Consider the following 27,817-nt stretch of genomic DNA (forward strand, 5'->3'; position numbering starts at 1 on the left):
ACTGAAGTGAGGATGTTTATTAGTAGAAGTATGAATGCAGTGTCCTGGTGACCTTGGAAGAGACGTCAAGAAGATGCCAAACCCGTGATCCAGAAGGAAATTATGACTACTGTTGTGGATATTTACACCTAAAGAGAAACCACGCGACAACAAGGGGGAGGGAAGAGCTCGATTTCCCATCTGTTGTGACTGATCAAGCTATGTGGAATGAAAATGAGAACACTCCAGAGTTATGTAACTGCCAGAGATACCAGGGCAGGTATGGGACTTGTCATTTGTCTGGCAGCAGCAGTAAGGTAAAAGATTAAGACAGAAGTCGCAGAACTTTCAAGAACAGTGTCCCCAAGTCAGTTCTCCTGAATAGTGGTTGCCAAGACAAAGCATTGGGGCTTCCAGAACAGAATCTGCAGTAAAAGAAGACGTGATGGTCTCAAGAGGGAGCGGAAAGTGTGGATGAGGGAGAAGAAAGGACTTTTCAAGGAGGTTACAGAGTTAAAATTAAATTCTGGGTTTTAATTTTGAATAATTGAAGCTGTATATATTTTTTTTTTTACAGAGAAATTATTATTTTATGCCACAGGTGGCAATCTGCAATTGTGTGGTAGGGGCATCAGTCATGGAAATGCAGCTCTAAAATAATCACATTACTATTTTAATAGGTTAATTAGAATAGTTCCAGTCATTTTAGACATTTCCATTCTGGTTGGCGATAGTTTTATGTCAGTATTTATTACAAAGTGCTGAAGTTTTATAGATATGTTTAAAAAAACTTGCAGCTTAGCTGTAAGTTGTCTTGATGCATCAGGATCCCACAGCCTCAACTGTATGGACGGTGCAGCTGTATAGGTATACAGTGGCATATATTTGGTCATACTTTTGGCAAAACCAATTCAAACATAGAGTGCTGTGTGAACTTAGCCAATATCAATTGCAAATAGGTCCCTCACAGAGAAAGTGAACTTTTTCTGTAGTGCCTGCACTAGCGAGATGCTTCTTTTTCTCTGAAAGAGATCTGTTTGCATACTTTTTCCCATGGAGCATTGCCAGTAAGTCTCCATACACAGCTTGTCTCCTTAAGGAAAGCCAGTACCTCCTCGGAGCCCCAATGTAGGTTCATATTCCAGTCAGCTGCTGCGGAGAAAAGCTAAGGCAAGGGATTTCATTTTTTTTCTATTCTTCTTTTCTAGAAATGCTACCTGACCACTTATGTAGTCGCCAATATAGCCCCACAGTGGTTGTCACCCAGCTTTTCTCAAATCTAAAATGATAAATCTGCTTAGTAATGCACAGACAAGAGGGGGTGTGGGCTTAACTAAACAGGTTTTTGTATATTAGAAAGCCTGGAGCGAGTAGATTGTATCTATTTTGCTCTGAAAAGAATAATTTGTAGAGTGCAGCATAATGAATTTATTTGGCGCAGGAAGCGTATTTCAGCTTTCAAAGCCCAGCAGATGAATCACTGACAGATGTTGGTTCTGAACGCAGATCAAGCCTTTTAGAAGGCTCAGTGTATGTGTCATTAACTTACTCAGAAGGGCTGGGCATACAGTCAAGAGAGGGAAGAGTGACCTGCATTTTACCATTGCTGACATTGTTACTGTGTTTTACGTGTACTTGTTTACAAGGGGCCCTTTAAGTAAAGAAACCCACATAAATGTTGGGCTGAGTTCACACAGAGGTTTTCGACGTGGATTCAGTGCCTAAAATCCACACGAAAAATGCTTGCACTATGACTCCATTTCCTTTTTACGGTACATTGGTAGAAACCATGCCGGGATAAAAAGAAGTGACATGTCCATTCTTTAAGGGGATTCTGCATGGAATCCGTTTTCAGAGTTTGGTTAAAAACTGTCAAAATCCAAAAGAAATCGGATTTTGACTCTGTAACAGACCATACTTTGGACCTGGGTCTCATTGAGGCGTGCACCGTTCTTTTCTGGACCCAGCAAGGGGTGCTGTATTATAATTCTTTTTTTACAGACTAAAAACCCGGCCAAAAATAGCGTTAAGACCACAGCGTCAGAAACTTTGAATGAAATCTGCAGAAGTTTGAAGCTGATTTCGCCTAAAATTTTTTAGCAAATAAAAACCCTTCCCCAAAATGGAGTCAGGACCTAGAGGAATACTGAGTAGAAAGAGGAACAGCTCTGAAATTGTACAAAAAGCATTGGTAATATTCAGGGCGGCAGTGACCATCATGTGATAACATACCAGCGCTGCATAGGGCTCCCATACAATTTGTCACACTGCTTGCCTTGTGCTTTTCTTTCTCTTGGAGGCTGGGGACTTGGCTTGTCCAAAAGTAGTAACAGATTTATTTCATCTTAGGAATGCTGTGTTCTTTGTGCGTATGGTGATATTCCATCACATAACTATCTTGCACGTTGCAGGCAGGTGAAAACAGGGGGATTTTGCTTGAGCTGAAGGCTGTTTTGGAAGCGATTCAGAGAGAACAGAGGAGAGGGGAAGAAATGGACTGCTCTTCTCCTGCAGTCTCTAAATGATCAATGTGGGTGGGAGATTGGACGGACACAGCCCAAGCAGGACATCTCCAAGGTATTGTAAAAGTAATGGATTCTTATTGAATAATGCCTGCAATCCTTTTCTGTTCCCCTTCTCATCCATTCCCATAGAGACATCATTTTCCTATCTGGAGGTTAGCCAGTACAATTACGAACCTATGGTAAGGTAGTGACTTTACCCTCCAAACATGCAGAACTTAGTTGGGCCCCCATCAAAGGAAAATCCTTTCTGTTTTCTTTAGGAAGTTTTCATAATCCTATAAAAACAGATGTAAACCTTAGAATAAGGGGCATGCATAGAGGAGAGGGAACACCGTAGCAAAACTTAGAGGACCCGTCACCTCTCCTGAAATGTTTTAGTAACTACTTGCATTCACCATGTAATACCGACTGTGGATCACCTATTTTTATGACTGCGTTGTACCATTCCTTTATTATTCCTTATGAATGAATTACTAGCAGTTTGCAATGAAGGTCCAGCTGGGTGATACCAGTTGAGGGTTTTTCCGTGCACTGATTAGATAGTGTCAGACTGTGCAGGGACATCCCCCCCCCCCCATCTGGACCTTTACTGCAAACTGCTAGTAATTCATTCAACTTCTAGCAGGAATAATAAAGGAATAGCACAACGTAGAGTCATAAGAACAGATGCTCCACAACTGTTATTCCATGGAGAATATAAGTAGTTATGAAAAAAGACGTGTCAGAACAGGTGACAGGTCCTCTTTATAATGTCCCTTCTCCTGTCTTGTTAACCCCTTGCACATGCTGGGACATTAGAATCCCTCCCTGCATTTTCATTATAGGAGCAAAGGTCTATGGAATTGTGTTGGGTCTCCCACCTTTGTTTGCTAACATTGCACTGCTCGTCCTGATGGAAAGGTCTCATGTTCATGTTGTCTTGAAGAATTGAGATGGAGCCAACCTAAGCTTCCTCCTGTCCATAGATCCCATAACTTCTGCCCCATCCAAGTACTGTAAATAAACTAAGGAGACCGCTAAATGGTTATTACACCTACACAAAATACCATGAGATCCTTTAATTCCCATAATAATATTCAAGCTTTATTCAATGCAAGTTGAAACCGCACATTTACCATGGCTCCACATACTATATTGTTACATATGCAATGTGTGCTTTGTATCACAAGGAGATATTATACCTCCTGACAAACCAAATCGTGTCTAGGTGCTGGCGCATCTGAACCACTGTGTAGGGAGGAGTTATTAAGTACTTTTGGTTCTGTAACTGATTCTTGTATGTAGCTGCAGTGATACGTAGCAATATAGGACAGTATTATTAGGTTCATGCACTATGCATTTGGCAGTTTAGGCCTCATGCACACAACGCAGTCCGCAAACCAAACCCCCTAAACACAGATGTGGTCCGTGTTGCATCCGCAGTTTTTGCAGACCCATGTTCTGCCTTTTTGTGGAATGGATATATGGATGCAGAAAACACATGGATTATCCGTGTGCTTTCCACATCCTTAGGCCTCATGCACACGACCGTTGTGCCGTTTTCCGTTTCTTTTCGCAGACCCATTGACTTTCAATGGGTCCGTGGAAAAATCGGAAAATGCACCGTTTTGCAGCCGCATCCGTGATCCGTGTTTCCTGGCCGTGAAAAAAATAGGACCTGTCCTATTTTTTTCACGGCCAACGGTTCACGGACCCATTCAAGTCAATGGGTCCGTGAAAGAACACGGATGCACACAAGATTGGCATCCGTGTCCGTGATCCGTGGCCGTAGGTTCGTTTTTATACAGACGGATCCGAAGATCCGTCTGCATAAAAGCTTTTTCAAAGCTGAGTTTTCACTTCGTGAAAACTCAGATCCGACAGTATATTCTAACACAGAGGCGTTCCCATGGTGATGGGGACGCTTCAGGTTAGAATATACTAACAGAACTGTGTACATGACTGCCCCCTGCTGCCTGGAAGGTGCTGCCAGGCAGCAGGGGGCAGCCCCCTTCCCCCTGTAGTTAACACATTGGTGGCCAGTGTGGCCGGCCCCGCCCTCCCTCCCCTGTAGTTAACTCATTGGTGGCCAGTGCGGCCGGACCCCCCCCTCCCCTGTAGTTAACTCATTGGTGGCCAGTGGGCCCCCCCTCCCCTGTAGTTAACTCATTGGTGGCCAGTGGGCCCCCCCCCCCCCCTCCCCTGTAGTAAACTCATTGGTGGCCAGTGCGGCCGGCCCCCTCCCTCCCCTGTAGTTAACTCGTTGGTGGCTAGTGGGCCCCCCCTCCCTCCCCTGTAGTTAACTCGTTGGTGGCCAGTGGGCCTTCTCCCCTCCCTCCCCCTCCTAATTAAAATCTCCCCCCTATCATTGGTGGCAGCGGAGTGTACCGATCGGAGTCCCAGGTTAATCGCTGGGGCTCCGATCGGTAACCATGGCAACCAGGACGCTACTGCAGTCCCGGTTGCCATGGTTACTTAGCAATTTGTAGAACCATTATACTTACCTGCGAGCTGCGATGGTCTGCGTCCGGTCGGGAGCTCCTCCTACTGGTAAGTGACAGGTCCGGCCGGGAGCTCCTCCTACTGGTAAGTGACAGGTCATGTGCAAAAAAATACGGTCATGTGCATGAGGCCTTATGTCCATTCCGCAAAAAGATAGACTGTGGGGGGTCATTTATAAAAATGGTGCAAAGTAGAACTGGCTTAGTTGCCCATAGCAACCAATCAGATTCCACCTTTCATTTTTGACGGCTCCTTTGGAAAATGAAAGGAGTCTGATTGGTTGCTATGGGCAACTAAGCCAGTTCAAATTTACACCTTCCACCGTTCTGGCCACCAGAGAGTCTGTTGCTTTTTTCTATAGTGTGCAAGCATGACCATCACTGCTGGATTGTAGGATGGTCATTACCCTCAGAATAGAGCAGTGTATATTGGGATGGGAAAATGAATTCAACCAGCAAAGGAGACAATATGGACAATCACAATACATTAGTAAGTGACTTGTATTAACTTTCGCTACATGATAAATGCCGTTTGCTGAAGTGAGACAACCCCTTTAAGTGTGAGCAGCTAAATGTCGCCAGCAGAAGTGATCTGTACACATTGGTTTGGTAGACACACTGGTAAAAATTGCAATTCTATTTTGTGGTGAGTTGATACTACAGTATATTGCCCCACTATGGTGTGCCAGACACTACGGGGGACATTTATGAAGACCGGCGATTTAGACGCCAATCTTCATCCCTCCTGTGCTGGCGGTTCACCTGCTTAAGTTATGTAGAGGCGCCGGCTCTTAGGCGGACCTTACAGTTGTCTAAATCTACACCAGCTCCCTTACTGCCATAGATTTAGACCATTTTGTATGCCCAAAAATGATAAATAAGACCGGCGGACCGCCCTTTTCCCCTTGCCCCATTATTTAAACTTAGCATGAGCGGCGGAAAAGGGAAAAAATTGTTTATATATGAATATAAATATTCCATCAGTTTATAGTGTTTTTTAAATCAAATTCCCTTGCTCAACTTTCATTAGCTGGAATCTATCACTACCACAACATGTGCCAATCCGAGTTATCCTAACAACCAGAAGGACACAAAGACAGAGAAATCAGAGCAGAAACAGTGGCTGGAAGACAACCCTGCTGAAGCCATGGAGCTCAGGACACCGTTAGAGAATAATGAATGGAATTGGAATGTGGAAAAGATGGAGATGTTAGAAAGATTTGACAGTGAGAGGAAAGAATGGGAATGTCAGTGGAAAATGATGCAAAAAAAGATAGAAGAGGTATGTATAATAAAATTAGTGCTCAGGGTCCTAGGAGTGTAGACTGAAATTTCACACATATGGGTGAATAAAGTGTCCGTCTGTTTAGGATTGCAGATCCTGCTGTGACTGAGATATAATTAAGCAGTGGTAGATGACTGCTGGGGAAATGTCTGTGTGAGGGTGCATCTGCTCTGACTACTGGTCAAGTGGTGGGGACGTCTACTGTGATCTTCAAACTACGAATGTTGTTTGTTTCCGTGTCCGTTCCGTTTTTTTTTTTTTACGGATAGGATGCGGACCCATTCATTTGAATGGGTCCGCAAAAAATGCGGACAGCACATCATGTGCTGTCCGCATCAGTATGTCTGTTCTGTAGCCCTGCAAAAAAAATAGAACATGTCCTATTCTTGTCCGTTTTAGGCATTGTTAGAATAGATCCACAAAAAAAAAAAAACGGATGGCAAAACACATACGGTTGTGTTTATGTAGACTAAGTAGCATAGATTACACTGATGTGATGTGCTGATTCATAATAGCCTAATGTACCATTTCTTTATTAATTCATGTTTATTGAAGGGTCATGGCGACATCTCAAAGGTTTTGAACTGTGGGTTTGTGAGTGCTGAGACTTCCACCCATCACTACACAAGGAGAGAGAAGCGTTCTCATAGTGCTATGTGAGTGCCTCCCTCTCCTAGTTCTGGTGATCGGTGGAGGTCTCAGCACTTACATCCCCACCGATCAAAACCTTTGACAAGTTTTGCGAACACTCTGTGACCCTATAAGGCTACTTTCACACAAGCATTGTTTGAATCCGGCGTTCAATTCCGACACCGGAAGTGCCCGCCGGATCCGGAAAAACGTGTGAAAATGGATTACATTTGAATCCTGATCAGGATTTTGATCACAATGAAAAAATGTTTCACATTTTTCGGGTTTAACATGCAAAAGCCGGATCCGGTTTGACGGAACACACGGCGCCGGATCCGGCGTTAATGCAAGTCAATGGGAAAAAGTGTTCAGGATTTTTGTCAGGAGGTAAAAAATACAACATGCTACGGTTTTCTGAAAAGCCTGATTAGTCAAAAAGACTGAACTGAAGACATCCTGATGCATCCTGAACGGATTACTCTCCATTCAGAATGCATTAGGATAAAACTGATCATTTTTTTTCCGGTATTGAGCCCCTATGACGGAACTCAGCGCCGGAAAAGAAAAACGCTAGTGTGAAAGTACCCTAACAGTATATCAGAGGCAAGCATATTATGGTAGCTTTAAGTAACTTGAGGTCATTTAGTAACTTTATTTTTTTCCAGCTGTATCAGGAAGTCAGATTAAGAAGGGAGAAGAACTTGAATGGGGCTGAAGACAAACTGGAAGAAAAAATGCTGCAGTTCTCCATGCCGTTTTCACAGGATGAACCTTTTAGAACAACAAATTTGGCAACACAAAATCATGTGGGCAGCATCAAACCTGACAAAGGTGACAAAATATGGCTTAATGACTATTCTCATACCAAGACAGAGCTCAAAAAACCCAACCACAATCAACATGTCTGCAGTGTTGAATCTGAAAAGAGCATTGCCCAAAAAATGTCCAAGATGGAAAATGACACCCTCAATGATGTAAGTGCATGAAATACTGTAGGCTTGATCGGGTTGGATATGATTGTAAATTTCAATAGTCAATCCCTGCAATATGAATGATGTATTTAATCTACAGGCATTGAAAGAGATTGCCAGAGTAAGTGAAGAACTGTGTAAATACCAGGATGAAATCCGGACAAGAACTGTCTGCAAAAAGTATGTACTCTACTGAGATCTGTCAATCACATATAAAGGTTCATAGTTCCAAGTTATTAGTACAGGATGCAAAATTGTGACTGGTCCAGTCAAACTGACATGCAGTATAGGATCCTAAAAAAAAACTATGGCTGTATTTGAAAAATAAACTCTTCTTTCATGCCAGATTTTTGTGCTTCCTCCTGCCTATGGTTAGCGTCAGCAAGCAGCCCTGGGCCGATGCTGGGAACATTGCTTCCCACATTCCAAGGTTTAGGCGGGATAGTGAAGGGGCCCTGGCTGAAATTAGAGAGATCAACTACACCTGTCTGCTACATCACCTGTTGTCAAGATACACATGCTCATCTTGTGATCTTAGGAGCTTGTAATACTTGGATTCCTTGGTGTCCATGTTTTAAAGAAAGCTCGAGAGAAGGGAAGGCATAAGGGTATTGTTTTGAGCATAGGCGTTTCTATTATAGGAAATAAACTGCTTTTCATAGTTTATAACTCCACGAGAAGCTATACTGCCATGAATTACAGTGGGGCAGAGTTACTAATCCTGTAGACAGTGTAAACCTAGATGGGCAGTCTAAAGATCGACCAAATATGATGCATTTGTTGCAAGACTAGAAACTTTTTGTCTAACTTTATACCACCTCTGATAGGCTTACTTCGCAACAGAGTTTTGTGCCAAAATTGTGGTGCAATTTAGGAATAGTATACTACACCTCCTTCCAAATATGCGACACACGTTTCCCCAGTAAGTCACACCTCCTTGGTGAGCTAGGTGAAGATGATTTTTCTCATGTAAGATAGGTCAAAACGGCACCATATTTCACCAAATTTTCACACATTTTACAACAAGTTCTAGTCGCAATCACATTAGTAAATGTGGGCCAGTATATGCTTGTGCATGTCTAATGGAATATATGGAAGAGGGTTGTTCAGATGAGTCCACCCTGTAAATCTAGGAAAGAAGGACAGTGCACTGTACTAACAAAATGCCTTTATTGTAATATATTACAAAAAGGAATTTCAAAGTACATTCCCCCAAAACAGATGCACTGAAGTGTCAGCATTGTATGCCATATTCAACCACCTCCCTGCAGAGACAGACTGGGGTTCCTTGGGCCCACCAGAGGGAATTATTCTTGGGGCTCAACTCCATATCATCAATGAGGTCTAATAGGTTTTGATTTAAAGAAATGGACCCTAGTTACAAGTTATTTGCTCCAAAGAAAGCTCAAAATGATTTTTCTCGCCCAGTTTCCTTGGGGGACACAGAAGACCTTGGGTATAGCTCATCTCCCTAGGAGGCGTGACACTAAGTGAAGACTGTTAAGCCCCTCCTCCACAGCTATACCCTCAGCCTGGAGAGAGAGACTGCCAGTTTTTGCTTAGTGTCCAAGGAGGCAAGACACTCCCTGCTCTGCAGGGCTGGTTTCTCCTTGTTTAAATTTTAGATTTTTACTTTTTTCTTTTCTTTTTGTTCCAGATCATCAGGGACAACAGAGACGCACTAGACCTCTCTGTTTCTCCCGGGGTTGAGCTGCGCCAGTGCCGGTCACCCGCACGGCTGCCTCCCCCACAGAAGGCAAGGTGGATCAGGGCAGCCCAGCTCCCCTACATCCCGCCAGCGCAAGGGTCGCCCGCACGCCAAGTCCCCCTTCCAGCGTCCTGCCACTACGGTGCCAGTAGCTGAAGGGGCGACCCTGCTGGAACGGACCGAGGGTGAAGACGTCTATGGTGAGAGATTGGCTGCTCCAGCCCAACGTCCCCGTCCCCCCCGGTCTCCTGCGTGCCTGACCCTATACTGGGCCTATGGACCCTTCTGTCCCTGCTAGACCTAGGCTGGCCCCTGGGCTGCCGCAGGGCGACATTCTGCTCCCTCTCTCCTGGCCTCCATAGGTCATTGGCACCCTTCTCCCTACAAGAAGAATGCCTGGGGAGCTGCAGTGGTCCGCAACTAGCTGCCCCTGACGGAGGGGTTATGCAGGCGTCCCACCCTCACAGGCACCCGGTCTCAGGGTCCCCCTCCCTCTTACCGGCTACTGCTTCAGGGCCAGAGCCTTGCTGCTCCTGACCCTCCTCTGCCTCACGGGCACCGGCCCAAGGGCAAGGTGGTTGTGGCTGTTGGCCACATGGTGCGCTGTTATAAGCCAGGGCCTGCCCCATGGGTAAAATGGCTGCCGAGCGCAGGGTCCTCGCTTCTGGGCAGCGGGGTGGGCACCCGCTGCCTGCAATATGAGCGCTATGCTTCAACAGCCCCAGGCCGACCGTCGGAACATTCCGGTCGGCCGGGCACCGCAGGCTTTACGGCCGCGATCCAGGCGCTCTATCCGGGTCCCCGGCTCTTCCGGCCCGCGGCCGGCATGTGCATGCGCCGCTTCGTTCCCCGGCCGGTACTTGAATACTGTGCGGCCCCGGTCAGCCGGGCGCCGCTAATAATTTAGGCCCCGGCTTCACGGCCTACAATTACTAGGCCGCAAAATTCCGGCCTCTGTTGGAGGGGGCTGGAACTTCTCCAGGCGGGAATTCTTCCCGCCGGGAGGTTCCCCCGCCCCCAGGGGATCGCAGCGCCGCCCTCCAGGCCGGATCCCTGTTAACCCTTTGGGTACAGGCCGGCTTCAGATGGCCTGTATGGGTGCCCCCAGGGGATCGCAGCGCCGCGGTACAGGCCGGCTTCAGATGGGCCTGTATGGCTGCCCCCAGGAGATCGCAGCGCCGCCCTCCTGGCCGGATCCCTGTTTAACCCTTTGGGTACAGGCCGGCTTCAGATGGGCCTGTATGGAACCCCCCAGTGCTCCTGTAGGTGGCTCCCCTTTCTGTTATATATATATATATATATATAACAAAAAAAAAAAAAAATTTTTATATATATAACTTGTGGGCTGCGCAGGACGCTGCAGCCTCATGTCAGTACATGCCCCCCTTCCCTAGGCGGCATGTCGCACTCCCCGGCTGCGGCGCTGCCAGGGTCATTTTACCCTCCTAGCCCTCTCTCACGATACGGCGCTGGTCAAGTGCATGCGGCCCTTTCTGTAGGCAGCATTCGTCACCCTCTTCAGTTATGATACTGCCATGTGCGGGACCCCCCTTCTGGGCGGGATACTGTACTCTCCCTGGCTACGGTTTGGCCTTGTGCATGATCCCCCTTTCATTGGCGGACTACTGCAGTTTCACCGGATACGGTGCTGGCCATGTGCACGACCTCCTTCCATAGGCGGAACGCTACACTCTCACTAGATTCGTTGCGATCTGTGCATGACCCCTTTTTTTCTTAGGCGGAATACTGCACTCTCACCAGATACGGTGCTGGCCATGTGCACGATCCCTTTCCATTGGTGGAACGCTGCACTCTCACTGGATTCGTTGCCGATCATGTGCGTGACCCCCTTCCATAGGCGGAATGCTGCACTCTCTGATTTCGCTGACGCCCATAGGCATGACTCCCTTCCGTGGACGGCATTTGGCACTCTCACTGGATTCACTGCCAGCCATGTGCATGACCACTTTCCATAGGTGGTATGATGCACTCTCATTGGATTTTCCCTGTGGCGGCATACATACACTCCCTCGGTCGGTGATGTTCTCTCGCCGGTACGTTGTTGGCCATGTGCATGAACCCCATACATGGCGGGGTGCTTGCACTCTCACTGGATCCGCTGCCGGCCATATGCATGACCCCTCTTCCGTGGGCGGTGTACGCACTCTCACTGGATTCGCTGCCGGCCATGGGCACGCCTCCTTCAGGTGACATGCACACATTCTCACCGACTGATCGCACTCTCCCTGGATGCGATGCTGACCGTGTGCATGACCCCCCCCCCCTCTTTTCTGGGCGGCATACTACACTCTCACCGGATACGTTGCTGGCCTTGAGCATGGCCCTCTAACATGGGTGGAACGCTTGCGCTCCCATTGGATACCGTGCTGGCCTTGTGCGTGACCACCCCTCATTCCATGGGCGGAATTTTGCACGCTCACGAGATCCAAGGCTGTCCTTGTATGTGCCGTATTGGACTTGCACATGTTCCCCTTCATTGGGAGTAGTTACACTCTCACGAAGTTTCGGTGTTGGGTGAGTTGTTGCACACTCACTTAATGCTAGGATAGCCCTGTGCATGTCCCCCTTTCACTAGGTGGACCTCCTGCATTCTTGCTGGATACTGTGTGGCTATGTGCATGGCGCCCTTCGGGGCGAAGTATGGTATGCCCTACTTCTCTGACGTAGGTACGGCCTTGGGCATTCCCCCCTTTTTTTGGGGCGGGCTTTTGCACCCTTGCCGACTGCAATTTGCCAGGTACATTTCCCCCCTTTCGGGGCGGTCAGTTTTGCGTTCCATCGCATACCATACTAGTCTTGTGCATAACTCCTTTTCAGTTTGCACTTTGCACTTCCGTAGATACTGTGGCACTCTGGCTGGCCTTCGCTGAGTGATATTTTGGCAGTGAGTGGACGTTTTTGTGCGTTGTTTGGGCCGTGTATACCTTCTCGTCCCGTAGATGGGTTGGCCTTCTCACTGCTTACGGGGCTACTCGTACGTATCCCTCCTTTCCTCCTGCGACATATTTTTTTCTCTTGGGAGACGGTGTTTGCAGCAAGCCTTGCACTATTCTCTAAAGAGATCATTCTGTCCACCTGTGTAAGCCTAAGGTGTTGTCCAACAAACAATAAATGAATGCCTTATATATAAGTAGACGGCCTCTACCTGCTCGCTACTGCTCAGAGCTGGGCGGTGCTCATTCATTTCGTTGGCCCTTCCGCCGGGGAGTGTTCGTGGTTCCTAGACACGTACCCATTCGTCTTCCCGCAGCATTGTTTCCCTGCGCTAGTGGTCACATGGTCGAGAGTGCTGTCTGCAGCGCCCTTCGCATTCTATGTTGGCTCTGGCGGGACTACGGTCCCCTCGCCTACTACTATTTCCTTCTACCAGGTTCGGGCCGCTCTTCTTGGGAAAGGTCACCCAACTTCTCTTGGGTGCTCGCTTACCCAGGTCCGGAGGACATCCACCTTGAGTTCTTCAGGATATTCGCCTTCTGCGAAGCGGTGAACCGGGCGTCTCAGTGTAGCGGGGTTCTGCTTTTGAGCTGTCCTATGGCTTCTCTATGCCCACTCCTCCTTTCTTTTGGAGGGTGTTATCCCGGCCTCTGTCTCGACTGCCTTTTCTCGCCGGTTCTGTTTGGCTCCCACTCGGTACGGATCTCTCCGATGTGGCTTCTGTTCCGGCCACGCTTCAGAGGATGTTCCTTCTCTGCCCTCCCCTCTGGGAAGAGCATGGTTGTTCAGGTGGATGGTTCTGGTGTCTTGTCCACACTGACTGTACTAGCTGTGTACCTATCTAACGGGTCTACCGCGTTCTGTCCTCCCGCTGGGTGCAGATTGCGTTTTTTCCATTCTAGGCAATGTTTCTGCTATGGATTTACCTTCTCGGTAACTTGGGAGGACTACCATTTAGTCCGTCTTCCTGTGTCTGGCTACATCGGCTTGGGCTTTAGCCTGTCTTGTCCTGGCATCGGGCGGTTGCTGGGCGGACCCTTCGGTTCCTGTCCGTCTGCTCCCCCACTCCGGGTGGATACGGGACAACATTGTTCGGGGCCGACGGGACCAGTTCTACCGACCGTTCTGCCCGTGTTACTGATCATTGGGTTTTCGCCCGCTTGCCCAGGCGACTCTAGTGAGCTCGCTAGTGTTCGCTTCTAGCCGAGTTTTCGTCCAGGATCTGTGGTAGGACTTAGGACTTTACCTGGGGTTCTGTGGGAAGCTGGGCGTTCCCCCACTCTGCCTTTCTCTCTCCATGGTTCTGTCTTTCTCCAGCCCGGCCTGGACCTGGGGCTGGGACTCCGTTGCTTGAGGTATCAAGTGTCGTTCCTGTCCTTCCTCTTTCAGCGTTCCCCGACCCTCTGGGCCTGTCAGGAACTTCTTCCATGGAGCGGCTCTTGGGTTCCTTTGTACTGCCCTCCGTTACCGTCCTGGGAACCACATACTGGGCTCTTGGCGCTCCAATTTTTCCTTGGAGCCGTTACAGAAGTCCTCTCTACTCCTTCTGTCCTGTACGGTTGGGTTTCTGTAGCCATCGTGTCTCTGACTGGTGCCTGAGTGGCGGCCCTTCTTGTTCCGAGCCTTCTGTCTTCCCCCAGGACAGGGCTGTTCTCCATTCCGTCTCTTCCTTCCTTCTGAAGGTGGTGTTTGTCCTTCATTTCATTGAGGCAGTCGTCCTCCCCTTCCCACCCCCGGGAACGGACACTTCACCGATTTGGACGTTGTTTGGGCCTTGCAGTTTTTTTTTACTTGGAGATCTCCGACTCTTGTCGACGTTCGGTCTCTTGTGTTCCCAGGAGGTCCGCGCAGGGGTTGAGGGCCTCCAGGGTGGCTTTCCTCCGCTTTCTCAGTGTGGCTCTTGCTGTGGTTGTCGCACCAAGGGCAGGGTTCTGCTTTTGGTGTCACCATTCATTTTGCCAGAGCTGTCGGTTTTTCCTGGGCCGGAGGCATTAGGCTTCGGCCATGCATTTGTAAGGTGGTCACTGGTCTTCCTTGCACACCTTACCGAGTTCTACAGGGTGCATACTCGGCCTTCGGCGTATGCTGCCTTGGGCCGCCTGGTCTGCAGGCGGCGGTTTTTTGTTGCCTTCGGGTGCTTCGCCTTGGTGCTGTGGTCCCTCCCCCTTTGGACTGCTTTTGAACGTCCCAAGGTCTTCTGTGTCCCCCAAGGAAACTGGGCGAGAAAACGAGATTTTTGTATAACTTACCAGTAAAATCTCTTTCTCGCTCTTTCCTTGGGGGACACAGCGATCCTCTGGTGGGCCAGTCCAACACAGCCTCCCTGTATTTAAATTAAGGTGTTAGAAGATGTTTAACGTACCTCACCTTTTTTTACCAAATATTTCATTTTAAAGTATGATCTGGAGCTAAAAATTATACAGATAAGCAATATGCGTTACACAAATCATTGCTGCTACTGAAACAATGGTTTGTCTCCAAAAGGTTCAAGAAATGCTCTCAAGAATTATGATTTTGGACTCATATCAGGATTCACATTTCTCATGAGGCTCTAATAATGTTGGCAAATACATTTTTATCCCTGAGTTTTACTTGATGGCAGAAACTGGCGTAGATTCAATGTAGTTTAAGAAAGAGGCCTTTATATCTAAAAATTGATTTCATCCTCATGACAGTAATGTCTTCTTCACCTAAGAAGGGGCTTTACTGTATTTCCTCCGACTTGGAAGTAGATGAGACACAGTAATGGGGTTTTGGTATCTGTTGTAGCAGGTCAGCTTAACTGAATAAACTTGTTTTTGGTAGGACTATAAATTTAAGACAACTTTTTACTGACAAATCTCAGTGAGGTGGGAGAGACAATAGGTTCCTTCTTCAAAAATGATAAGCATTGGCTAGAGGAATAGACTGCAGTTTTGCAGCTCAGCAGCCTGCAGATTGTATATTGCTTGAGAAACACATGCCTAGTTTTTAGATGACTCCTTATAGACATATTACTATTCCATAGAACTGAACTGTATACCCAGTTACAGCTGACTTTGTTATGTGTATATTCTTGATAAAGAGTAGGTCAATTATTGACTGGCTTTTGTTGCAAAAATATTCAAATTGCCAATGCAGATACCTATACATTAGTAAATTAGTGGTTGCAAAGAGCTCCCACTGTGGAGTTACTAGAACCAGAATTTAAAGGGGTTGTCCGGGTTCAGAGATGAACCCGGACATACCCAGAATTTCACCTAGGCAGCCCCCCTGACAAGAGCATCAGAGCATTTGGTGCTCCGATGCTCTCCTTTGCCCAATGCTGAATCGCACAGGCAAAGGCATTTTGTGGAGTTCCAGTGACGTATTGGCACTGCTGGGCAAGCTTTAGTGCTGCCCTTGCCTGTAAAATGGCTAGGGCAGCGCTAAAGCCTTCCCATCTTAGTCTGTGACATCACCGAACACACTGCTGGGAGGAAGCCTCCGCCCGGCAGTGTGTTATTGTAAATAAAAGAGCCCTTGCCCCGCGCGATCCTGCAAAGGAGAGCATCGGAGCATGAACTTCTCCGATGCTCAAGTCAGGGGGTCTGCCTGGGTGAAATTATGGGTATGTCCAGGTTCAGCTCTGAACCCGGACAACCGCTTTAAGTGGCTTTATACTTAGGCTAGTTTTACACTTGCATGTAATGGATCTGGCAGGCTATTCCAGCAGCTATTCCGGAATTCATTGGATCTTGCTAGCCTGATACTGCCGTTCACTGCAGGTGCATGCATAGTTTTTTGTCAGGCCAAAAGCCCTCCTGAGTGTCGGAAACTGTCCGGATCCCATTATAGTCAATGGGGTCCGCACGGGAACAGCAGTATCCGGTAAGTTAAGATCCGGTGAACTCCGGCAAGCTGTTCTCTGCTGGGACAGCCTGCTGGATCTGTCAAATGCAGGTGTGAAACTAGCCTTAGCCTAGTATCCCCAGGGCCCCTAGTATCCCCTAGGGCCCCCCAAATGCCCATTAGGCTATTGTTGGCCAAACAGTGTAATGTGTATTGAGGTCCTGGAATCTCCCCCAACACTTGATATCGGCATTGGGTGCCAATCCTTTTGTTCTCTCTGGAGTTTAGCCACCACCAGAAGTGTCTGGTAACAACCTTCTCCTCTAAGTATAACTTTATAGATGTTATATACGATTAGTCAAAAGAACAGTTTGGGTTGATAGAATTTCAATCACTGCTGCAGCTAGAGGTGCATTGCTACAGCAGTAATGGCGGCCTGAGGGAACACATGACAAAGGGGTACTTAAAATGTCTTATTTTTTGTTGTTGAACACTTTTCCATTCTTTCATAACCTATTAAAATGTGAATTGCCACATGTTCTATAGATTTTGTATTATGTACTTACTTTAGGCCAATAGATGGTTAGTATAAATGTGCGATTATTCTTGCACAGAGCTGTATCCGATTCAGTTGTTGGAGAATCCGAGAGAAATCTTCACATGAAAAGAGACAGAAATCACACATCTTGCCCTAAAGTGTCTACAAACAAACAAAAGGACTGTGTAAGAAGCAGCAAAACCTCACAAGTCTCCTTTTCATCTACTGAACCATCACAACAGCAAGAAAAAGTTGACCGGTCTCAAGGCATTGCATTTTCTTCCTTCAATTTTTCATGGCCTTTATCAGACTCTCTGTTTCAGGATAAGATTCCAGTCATAAATGAAAATGTAGTTCCCATCACAAGCAAGAAAGTCACTAATGACATTGAACTAAACAGCAATGATGGGGAGCATTGCCATCTGGAATGGTTATGTGGTATCGGAGGGCTTGAAGATGGGAATTTTACAGAGTCTTTGTTTAATAGTTTTACAGATATTAACAGTTTTACTCCAGAAATGAACAAACAAAATGTTTCGGTGTCGCAAAATCACATTTTCAACTCGGATAGTGTATATCCGGATGTGATAATGTTAGGACATTCCACTGTAGGCTCTGCATATAGATATGGAAATACAATAAAGAATGGAAAATTAGCAGCAAAGATTGATGAGTTCAACAGAGTAGTATTTAAAACTGGCAAAGGAAACGCAGTAAGCCATGATGAAATGTCAATGGATGTGGCACTGGATACAGATGAAGAACATTTAAGTCCCCCAGTGTCCCACCATTCAACTACTGGAAAAGGTACAAAGCCACTTATTGTAACTGAGATACGAGAACCACTTTGTACTGTTAACCCATCTAATAATGGTACCACAGTGGAGAAACCTACAGCTCAAGTATGTCAACAGACAAATGTACCTCATACTGCGAGTAGTTATAAGAGCACACTACAAAAACACAACTGGAAATATATCAATTTGTCCGGACGTCCACGGTCAGCAGACTCTAGATCCAACTATGGGGTTGTGGAAAAGCTTCTGAAAAGCTATGAGACCAAAGTTGCTGCTCCTACTTTTAATTGTCAGCCATCAGTAAGCAAATGGACCCAGTCAGACTTCTTGCTGCCCGATAACAGCTCTGAAACATTGACTCAATGTTTAGAGGGGCTTCAGCTTGAACAAACAGCAAAAGTTATACCGAATGACATTCACTGGTTATCACATCAAGACTCCTTAAGCCTAAAGCTGCCTGAGGTAAGAATACAAGTTGTTACTAAAGTCTATCATGCCACTTAAGATACCTAACCTGACATAAAGTCAGCATTGCAGACTTTACAACTTATATCATTCCACTTAATACAAGAACTATTCTTTACTTAAAGAGGACCTTTCACCGGTCCTGAAATTACAATATGAGTACCTGGCAGTGTAGAGCATATTGAGTAGATGTGATATTAATATATTTTTTTTTTCCCAATGGGCTGCTCCATTCCCTACTGTGCCCCCCGTTCTGGTTTCCTGCCCTGTATGCTAATCTATACCATGGGTACAGGGAGGAGGAGGCGGACGAGTTCCTCAGTGGGCGTCTCCTTCGCCCTGGCTGTGAGCTGGCGAATCACAGCGGAGAATGTCACAGCCAGAGAGGAAGAAAAGCTCACCTTCTCCCTGTCTGTGACGCGTTCCACTGCGATTGGCCGCCTCACAGCCAGGGAGAAGGAGACGCCCCCTGAAAAACATGTCCGTCTCCTCCTCCCTGTACCAATGGTATGTATTAGCAACAGGGCGGGAAATCAGAACGGGGGGCACAGCGGGGAAAACGGAGCAGCCCATCGGAAAAAATAAGCGATATCACATCTCAATAATCCCTAAATTGTCAGGTTCTCATATTGTAATGTCAGTACCGGTGAAAAGGTCCTCTTTAAAGTGAGGCTTCAGTTCCAGAAAAAAAAAAAATCACATTAACTAGGGACTAAACAGATAGTGACCTCCTTTTCATATTCTTTAGCTGTAGATCCGCTAATTTCCAGACTCCTCTTCTGCCACACTGCTTCTCAGACTACCGGATGCACTTTGGTAGCCCAAGACACTTCCTACTTGCCCAGCCCTGCTCACGGATTGGCCAGTGCTTTTCACATGAGCAGTATTGGGCAATCCAAGGACAGCAGGACATATCTTGGGCTACCAAATGCACCGTATGCATCAGATCAGTCTGAGAAACAGGGTATCTATCTTGAATGACAAAAGAGGAGCTTGGGAATTGGCACATCTGCAGCTAAAAACATGAAAAGGAGGTGATCGTGTAAGTGTTCTCTTAGTATCACAGTTAATGTGATTTTCTTCCTTGAACTGGAGGGTTGCTTTAAATCATACATCCAGTGTAATAAAACTTCTGCTATATCATGAACTATAATAAACTTTTCCTGCATTGACGGTCAAGGAACTGAAACATCTTCGTCCACCATCTTCAGCTCTTCTACTCAGACAAGTGCTTTAGCATGCCTCTATGACAGGGGTAGGCAGCCTGCGGCACTCCAGCTGTTGTGAAACTACAACTCCCAGCATGCATACTTCCTCTGCTCTTCTCAGAACGCTCATAGAAATGAATGGCACATCCTGGGAATTGTAGTTTCACAACAGCTGGAGTGCCGAAGGTTGCTGACCTCTGCTCTAGGACATAGTCAGGATGTTTTCAGGCCCTAAACGTAAAGAAGAATGTGTAAAAGTCTTCTGCTTCTAGTATGAACAGGCAAATAGAATCTATTTTGGCAGTACTATACCATTGAAAATTAAATACTAAATCTTATCCTCCTGTAGCAGTCAGCACGGAGAGACAAAACTCTTATATAGATAGGTAATGCATTGTTAGCTTACTGCTGCTGTAAGGTAAAGATGTTATCTGTTAATAGATTACTAGAATTTGGATAACAGTAGAACAGTTCTATTGTTCTCTTGATAGGCCTAAATAAGATTTCAGCTATTTTCACTCTTGACCCGATTTCTCAAGTCTATATCTTCTGATGTATAGCAGCTAATGCTGTGATCCTGGTCTTGTTTAGATTTGTTTAGATTGTCAGCTTTCAAACAAGACCAGGATCAAATCTCTATTTGCTAGAAAGGGTTTAAGCAGCCCTCATCCCTTCAGTTGTCTATATTCTCAGCCAGCCTGGAGGATTAGAGGGGGGGGGGGGGGGGCAGTAGAGGGAGCTGACAGGTTACATGGAGGAGAGAAAAAACATCCTCACTTCCTGTTCACAATCCTGGGTGGGTTAACATGTACTTCTGTGCATGTTACATATACTCTTCTCCTCCATCAATCAGAGACCATACTTGCTCTCTCAAAATATATATAAAATAAAATAAAAGTCTCCAGATACATTGCTTTAACAAACTATCGCTGCAGGTCCCAAATGTGAAGTGGTCTCGATTCACAATCAGTGAGATGCGTTTTCTGGGACCACGTGACAATGGTAACAGAGGTAACCTCTTTAAATCAGGGTCATCCACTCTTGTATATATGGAAGAGCATCGGGTTTCACCAATATCCTCCTGCATATGGAAGGTCCTATGAAATATCAAAGGTCGCACCAATAGTGAAGTACTTTTGTCACCATTCACATGCACATGTATTGCTATACTCAAAAGCGCAAGTGAAAAATGCAAGCACATCAGACAGATCCAGCCTCCTCGTATTTCATCAGGCTTTCTCTTTTTCACAGACTATTATAGGAGACATCAAAAAAAATCGCTCCCATAGTGAAACACCGTCGCCAATAACCATATAAAAGTATTTCATTATACTTACAAACACAGATAAAATGTCAGCATAGAAAAATTAGCCTAGTGCTCCTGCCCGACCCGGGTTTCGCTCCAAGCTTCATCAGGGGCGTGTACATCACTCCTTAAAGGAAGTCTTTAAATATACCTCTATCTCCCCCTCCCCCTCTTTCACCCCTCACCTGCAACAGCCATTAGTAGATATAACCAGCTCCATTCAAGAACAAACATAAATACTTAAAATTACATAAAAATCACATATCCATCCATGGTAATTCCCAAGAGACCGATCCAAACTTATTCCTGACCTACAATCCCTAAAATCTCTATTAGTCTTCTCTTTTTATTACTCCCTACATATCCCCATTCATGAATTCCCTCTGATACGTCACCAGTCCCAGGGAATAATCATGTGGTTGAAGTCAGCCAATCTCTCATCAATCTGAGCTTCATCACTTACCCAGCAAAGTGACAGCGATACATCAAACAGCGAAGTTACAAGGTTTCAAATCGAGCTCCACATTAAGTCTCTGCGGCTGGATCGTATCCAATTCGTACATCCATTTTACTTCTCGGTGATCGATCCTTGCTAACACATCTCCCCCTCACCAACTACCCTTCACCACCTCTACTCCAGCAAAGGTAAGTCCTCTCAGATTTTTTTGATGCGCGATTTTAAAGTGTGTGGAGACTCCATGTGTCTCTAGACCTTTTTTAATGTTTCTAATATGTTCCTGTATTCGCGTTTTCAGCTTTCTTGTTGTCCGGCCCACATATTGGAGGCCACACGGGCACTCCAATACGTATACCACTCCTGAACTCTCACAGCTAATTTCATTAGGAAAAAATGCCATAAGGAAAAATTCCTGAAAGAAATAAAGAGTTAAAATTAATGGGGAAATTAGCTGTGAGAGTTCAGGAGTGGTATACGTATTGGAGTGGCCGTGTGGCCTCCAATATGTGGGCCGGACAACAAGAAAGCTGAAAACGCGAATACAGGAACATGATTAGAAACATTAAAAAAGGTCTAGAGACATGGAGTCTCCGCACACTTTAAAAAAATCTGAGAGGACTTACCTTTGCTGGAGTAGAGGTGGTGAAGGGTAGTTGGTGAGGGGGAGATGTGTTAGCAAGGATCGATCACCGAGAAGTAAAATGGATGTACGAATTGGATACGATCCAGCCGCAGAGACTTAATGTGGAGCTCGATTTGAAACCTTGTAACTTCGCTGTTTGATGTATCGCTGTCACTTTGCTGGGTAAGTGATGAAGCTCAGATTGATGAGAGATTGGCTGACTTCAACCACATGATTATTCCCTGGGACTGGTGACGTATCAGAGGGAATTCATGAATGGGGATATGTGGGGAGTAATAAAAAGAGAAGACTAATAGAGATTTTAGGGATTGTGGGTCAGGAATAAGTTTGGATCGGTCTCTTGGGAATTACCATGGATGGATATGTGATTTTTATGTAATTTTAAGTATTTATGTTTGTTCTTGAATGGAGCTGGTTATATCTACTAATGGCTGTTGCAGGTGAGGGGTGAAAGAGGGGGAGGGGGAGATAGAGGTATATTTAAAGACTTCCTTTAAGGAGTGATGTACACGCCCCTGATGAAGCTTGGAGCGAAACCCGGGTCGGGCAGGAGCACTAGGCTAATTTTTCTATGCTGACATTTTATCTGTGTTTGTAAGTATAATGAAATACTTTTATATGGTTATTGGCGACGGTGTTTCACTATGGGAGCGATTTTTTTTGATGTCTCCTATAATAGTCTGTGAAAAAGAGAAAGCCTGATGAAATACGAGGAGGCTGGATCTGTCTGATGTGCTTGCATTTTTCACTTGCGCTTGTGAGTATAGTAATGCATACTTGCTCTCTGATTGCCACATATGGGGGTCTTTTTTTCCAGGAAAGGAATGAGAAGATGAGCGCTTGCCCATATAATCACCCCCCTGTGTCAAATTATGCCATTTATTGATGCCATGACCCATCCCACACCCAGAAACAATAACGTGTTTTTTTTTACGCTGTCCCTCATGTCCATATCCTATCTTTACCACACAATATTCAGACTGCTTCTCTAGCGATACCTATTAAATGCTAAATTAATATCGAGAACATTTATGACCAGAGAGGAATTTTATATATTAGCCCTCACATCGTCTGAAAAATAAATATGTTCTGGGTCCTGGAATGCATAAACACAAAAACAGATTATTTTGCAAAAACAAGTGTTTTTATCATGCAAGTTTTATAACATAATAAAAAGTATATAAATTTGCCATCATCATAATCGTACTGGCCCACTAAATAAAGTTATATTACCTATGCCACACAGTGAACGCCATAAAAATAAATCCCATAAAATAATGTTAAGGCCTCATGCATACGACCATATCCGTTTTGCAGTCTGCAAATCGCAGATGCACAAAATCAGTTTGTCGTCTATGTTCCGTCTTTATTTTTTGTGGACCTATTGACCTCAATGTGTCCGTGGTACGCATTTTGCGGACATATTCTATTTTTTTGTGGAACAGACATACGGATGAAGAAAGCACACATGATGATCCGTGTGCTTTCTTCATCTGTATGTCTGTTCTGCAAAAAGAACATGTTCTATACTTGGCTGCGAAATGCGGCCCATGGACTTATTGAAGTCAGTAGGTCCACAATTGGCAGACTGCATAATACATATGATTGTGTGCATTATCCTCCCCCCTAAAAATAATAAAAGTTACTTAATACACTATATGTAAATGGTTCCTAAAAAACACTCTTCCTTCAAAATTCAAGGTCTCATATAGCTAGTTGAAGAAAAAGAAAAAAGTTATGACCAATGGAACACAAAAGGGGAAAAAATACAACTGCTCCTTAAGGCTAAAATTAGTTTTGTCACTAAGTGGTTAAAATGCATTTAAGTCACCTGAGGTGTGTGCTAACTATATTAATTTCATTCATAATATCAAAATCTACAATAAAGAAATTACATTTTTGGGAGGTTTTTTTTCAGTTTTAATATGACCGTTGGGGGATTAAATGGGTTGGCCACGTAGCTAAAGTACAGTAGTGCCATACACTACCATGTGATGGCACAAGAAGTTACTAATTGGCCACTGGGCTTAATTAAGCCTGCATGGAGTTGACCCCCTTGGTTTCCAGGCTAGTGGTGTAAACATTTGCCCCCTTCCGTTTTCAAGATGGTGCTTTTTTTCTGTACTCGGCTTGTGCAGGCACAGATACAGAACATCAGGGGAAGCATTGGACATCCCGTATATATGCACCTATGCTGACTGCTTTCAGTGCATGCGCAGCACAGGAAGAAAGTGCCATATTCAAAGAGGATATGAACGGAGGTGACATTTTAAACTGTTACCCTGGACCTGAAGGGGGGAGGGACATGCCATGCATTGACAATCTATTCCTGATAGCATGATGTTCCTTCACTAGTATATACAGTCCATGAATTGTCTATGTGTAAGTTTGCATGACTAATAAGCATGATTTACAGGTCATAGTAATTGCTGCTGATGTGTTATAATCTTTATGATTCATTTTGGTTTTCCAGTGTGTCTGAAAATGTTGTCTGTGTGGGATTTTTCGATAAGTTCTGAAAAAAAAAGCCTCTGCAAGAGCACCATAACCAGAATACGGGCTGCCATAAATAGCAGCGCTATCCTGCTTAAGGTGCTTGTAAGGAAGCCTTGTTGAATTAGACTGCTTATAATACCGTTCCCTGCTATAATGTGTAAAGTGACTGCCTATCATGGCCATTGTCCATCCCAGTTACTTTTCTTCTTCTGTTTCCTGACATTTGGCTATGCTCTCCTTAAGGCGCTCTGGGAGACTAATGTTTCTTCTTGTGGAGACCAACAAGGGATTCATAGAAGGCAGACAGTGCTCTCTGGGAAAAAAGATATATAAAGTAGCCCTCCTCTAAGAAGAAGTCTTTCTAGTTCCACTTCTTGGGGATAGCTCCCAGTCAATGTCCAAACATTTAACAGGCCTTACAATATCTTAGTCGTGATGCAGAAGGTCAGACATTGACTTATAGAGTAGCTACCCCCAATATGTGTTACTAGAGAAACAGTATGCCACTCTGCATACCCTTGTCCAGAAGCACAGATACTTGACCACTGCCCTATAGACAGCTGCTGTACAATAAAACATATTTTCTCATCTAGGTATCAAGAGAAACTTCAAGTGAGAAAGGATTTTCACGTCCTGCGCGGCCATCAAATCAACGTCCACCTTCTAGATGGGCTTCAGCAAAATCTCCCTCAATGCCTGCAGTGGCTTGGAGAGCCACTGACTAGTATCTACCGTATGCTGTTGACAGACCACATTATAAATTATGCTGTGGCTTCCATTGTATACAGCTGATTCCAACGTGGGACTTTTGAAACAAAGAGGCTTACGTGGCACTTTTCATGGTGGATTATATATAGTATGATATGCCGAAACGGCGCTGATGGAAGGCAGCTGTGTCGTAGACAAATAGGACACTGGAAATAATACCACACTTTTAATATTACATTTGCAGCATACTTGTTAAAGGAGCCATCATACATGAATGTCATGGAATTAACCCAAAAGGGAATATGTGATGTCATCATGTGCTCTTTTAACAATTGTGCTGGCGTAAAGCTATGATAGTATGCGTAGTATTTCATACTGCCATGTCCTCAGTATCTGACTTCAGTGTTTATGACTAGCAGAAACATATTTCTGTACTTTTTATATGTCTTTGTTTTTTAGATATTTTATGTTGACTTTTATTATGAAATCTTTAGTAGACTTTTGTACAGTTCCATTTTGTTGAATGCGTTCACCATCAGTTGTTATCCTATGCATGTAACATGTTCATAATGCATGTTTCTAAATTCAGGGTGTACTGTGTTTAGACATTGTTGACGTAATATACACATACAAACCACGTATACACATCAGAGCATACACTCATTAGTTCATCTACTTCATCTTTCATGTGTAAAAATATCCAATACTGTATGTATTCTAGATTCTAGATTCATTTTCTACTCACCTAAAGGTATGCTTTCTATTGTATAAAGCATCATTGCGTATGATAAGTCTGGTTATAAATGGCATGTATCTCTGTTGATATACTTGCTGTATGATCTTCAGTTCCTCTGATGGAAGGTCCACTATGGATATAGAGGAACTCCTGTATAGATCCTAAAAGGCTTTTCAGTAGCTAATATCTATATTTCAGCCTGGATCCTTTACAAATCCTTTAGGAGATGTTTTGATAGGCTGGATGATCAATTCTGGTGTCGGATTCTTTAAAAAATCTGGAAAATGCACACCGGTTTATCCTTGTGCTGCACAAGAAGAGCTAATTCTGTTAAATGGCTTGTTTTTATAATGATGGCTTTTTATGTGCAGAGCCATTCCAAAAATGTATTTATCTCATGACAGGACCATTATGTTTTAATTGCCATACGGTAGTCTCTTAGTAGTCCTAGTTCTGTTGTGTGGATCCATGGTTTTCCAGTGAAAGTAAAGATATGAGGATTTCCTGATAATTATGGGATGCTTGATATGGAGTTTCTTTTAATGTGTTTGTGTGTACAGTAAAGAGGAGGAAGGACTAGAACTTATGTTACTAGCATCAATACACGGTTAGCATGTTTCTCAATATCTTTCAGCCAATGCCAACCTGTGTTGACTGATATATTAGACGTACAGTTATAAACTTATCCTGGATTTTGGCATCAGCTTGCTTACAAACATATTGCATCAGTAGCTCCAAGGAATATGATACTTTGGTGCCAAGGATCCTACTATGCACCTCCAAAAGTTTTTTTTTTTTTTTATCATCTCCAGTTACATTTCCTGTTAAAGTGAAGCAGCATCTTACTTATGCTCTGATGCTGTAATATGTACTAATATTTCCTTTCAGGTACATATGATTTAATTTGTAACATCTAGCACCAGAGATTGTACTGAGAACCTGCCACCTCAATATGCAGTGCAGGGACATGCTATAGCTGAGCAGATTTATATATAGTTTTGAGGGAAAAGATTCTGTCAAATGTGTAATTTATACATTTATATCTCTACTCTTTCTGACTTTAGTTGTACACGGGGAGGAGTTATCAGTGATTGACAGCATTCCCTGTAAGTGTGCATACACAGATAGCTGTCAGTCACTGATGGCTGTACAAGGTTAGGTATAATCAGTGATTTTTTGCGTTACCTGTGGAAGTCTGTATACAGAGATAGCTGTCAGTCACTGATAGTTGTACAAGGTTAGGTAAAATCAGTGATTGATAGCATTGCCTGTGTGTATACAGAGATGGCTGTTAGTCCCTGATAGTTGTACACAGGGACAGACTTAAGTGTAGAGATTAAAATATGAAATTACAAGTTTTGCTGAATCTTTTCCCACAAAGCTATATATCAATCTGTTCTGCATCTCCTGCTCTATAACATGTTGTCTACAGATATCTTTGCATTTTGTATTAAGAAACTTTACATATACAAGATTTTAAGCCTTTAAAGGGGATCTTCAGGATTTTCATATTGACAGCCTATCCTTTGGATAATTCCTAGGATAGGTCATCAATATAAGATTGGTGAGGTCAATATTCAGGCACTCCCACCGAAGTGTAAGGGATCAGTGCTGCAGTAACCAGCGCCATCCAATACACAGTGTTATAGGTTGATATTTCTTGGCGAATACAAGTATTTACTAAACTACACGTCAGAAGAAAAATAAATGATATTTTGAATGATATACATAACATGTAAAAGGCATTATAATTGGAAATGAGATGAAAAGAAAATCATGAGAATTAAATATTATACACATTTTAAATTTATACTGTTGTTGGGCACTTCACAGTTGATCCTATATATTCTGCTTTTTAAAACCTGAGTAGCATTTTGTGTTTAGGTCTCATATTGGTATGGTCAAATTAAAATGTAGAGGGGGAAAAATGAAAGAGAAAAAAGCCAAGTTGTACTTTACCAATTGAAATGAACCAAGGACAAAGAATATTCTACAAATAGTACTAGTGTAGCTATTTCCTGGAGCCCTTACTATTCCCCATCACAAATCCATCAACAACATAGAGATGACCATTTATATACACTTTCCCTTCATCAAGTTTATGTGATATCTACAGCTCT

The 27,817-nt window shown here is 44.5% G+C and overlaps 2 protein-coding genes across 2 annotated transcripts in view; both read left to right on the forward strand.

Moving 5' to 3' along the window:
- Positions 1-2,527, forward strand: part of SOGA3 (SOGA family member 3) — an 80,272-nt gene extending 77,745 nt beyond the window's left edge. The window contains exon 8 of the mRNA XM_040429114.1: positions 2,391-2,527. The gene's annotated coding sequence lies outside the window, so the exon portion shown is untranslated. The remainder of the gene's footprint in view (positions 1-2,390) is intronic.
- KIAA0408 (KIAA0408 ortholog) lies at positions 949-27,817 on the forward strand. Its single transcript, XM_040429116.1, has 6 exons — positions 949-2,556; positions 6,015-6,266; positions 7,565-7,873; positions 7,971-8,050; positions 16,958-18,140; positions 24,847-27,817. Exons 2-6 carry the CDS (start codon positions 6,132-6,134, stop codon positions 24,976-24,978), a joined length of 1,839 nt encoding a protein of 612 aa, XP_040285050.1. The 5' UTR covers positions 949-2,556; positions 6,015-6,131; the 3' UTR covers positions 24,979-27,817.

The sequence above is a fragment of the Bufo bufo genome, chromosome 4, assembly GCF_905171765.1.
Source record: "Bufo bufo chromosome 4, aBufBuf1.1, whole genome shotgun sequence".
Taxonomy (NCBI): Eukaryota; Metazoa; Chordata; class Amphibia; order Anura; family Bufonidae; genus Bufo; species Bufo bufo.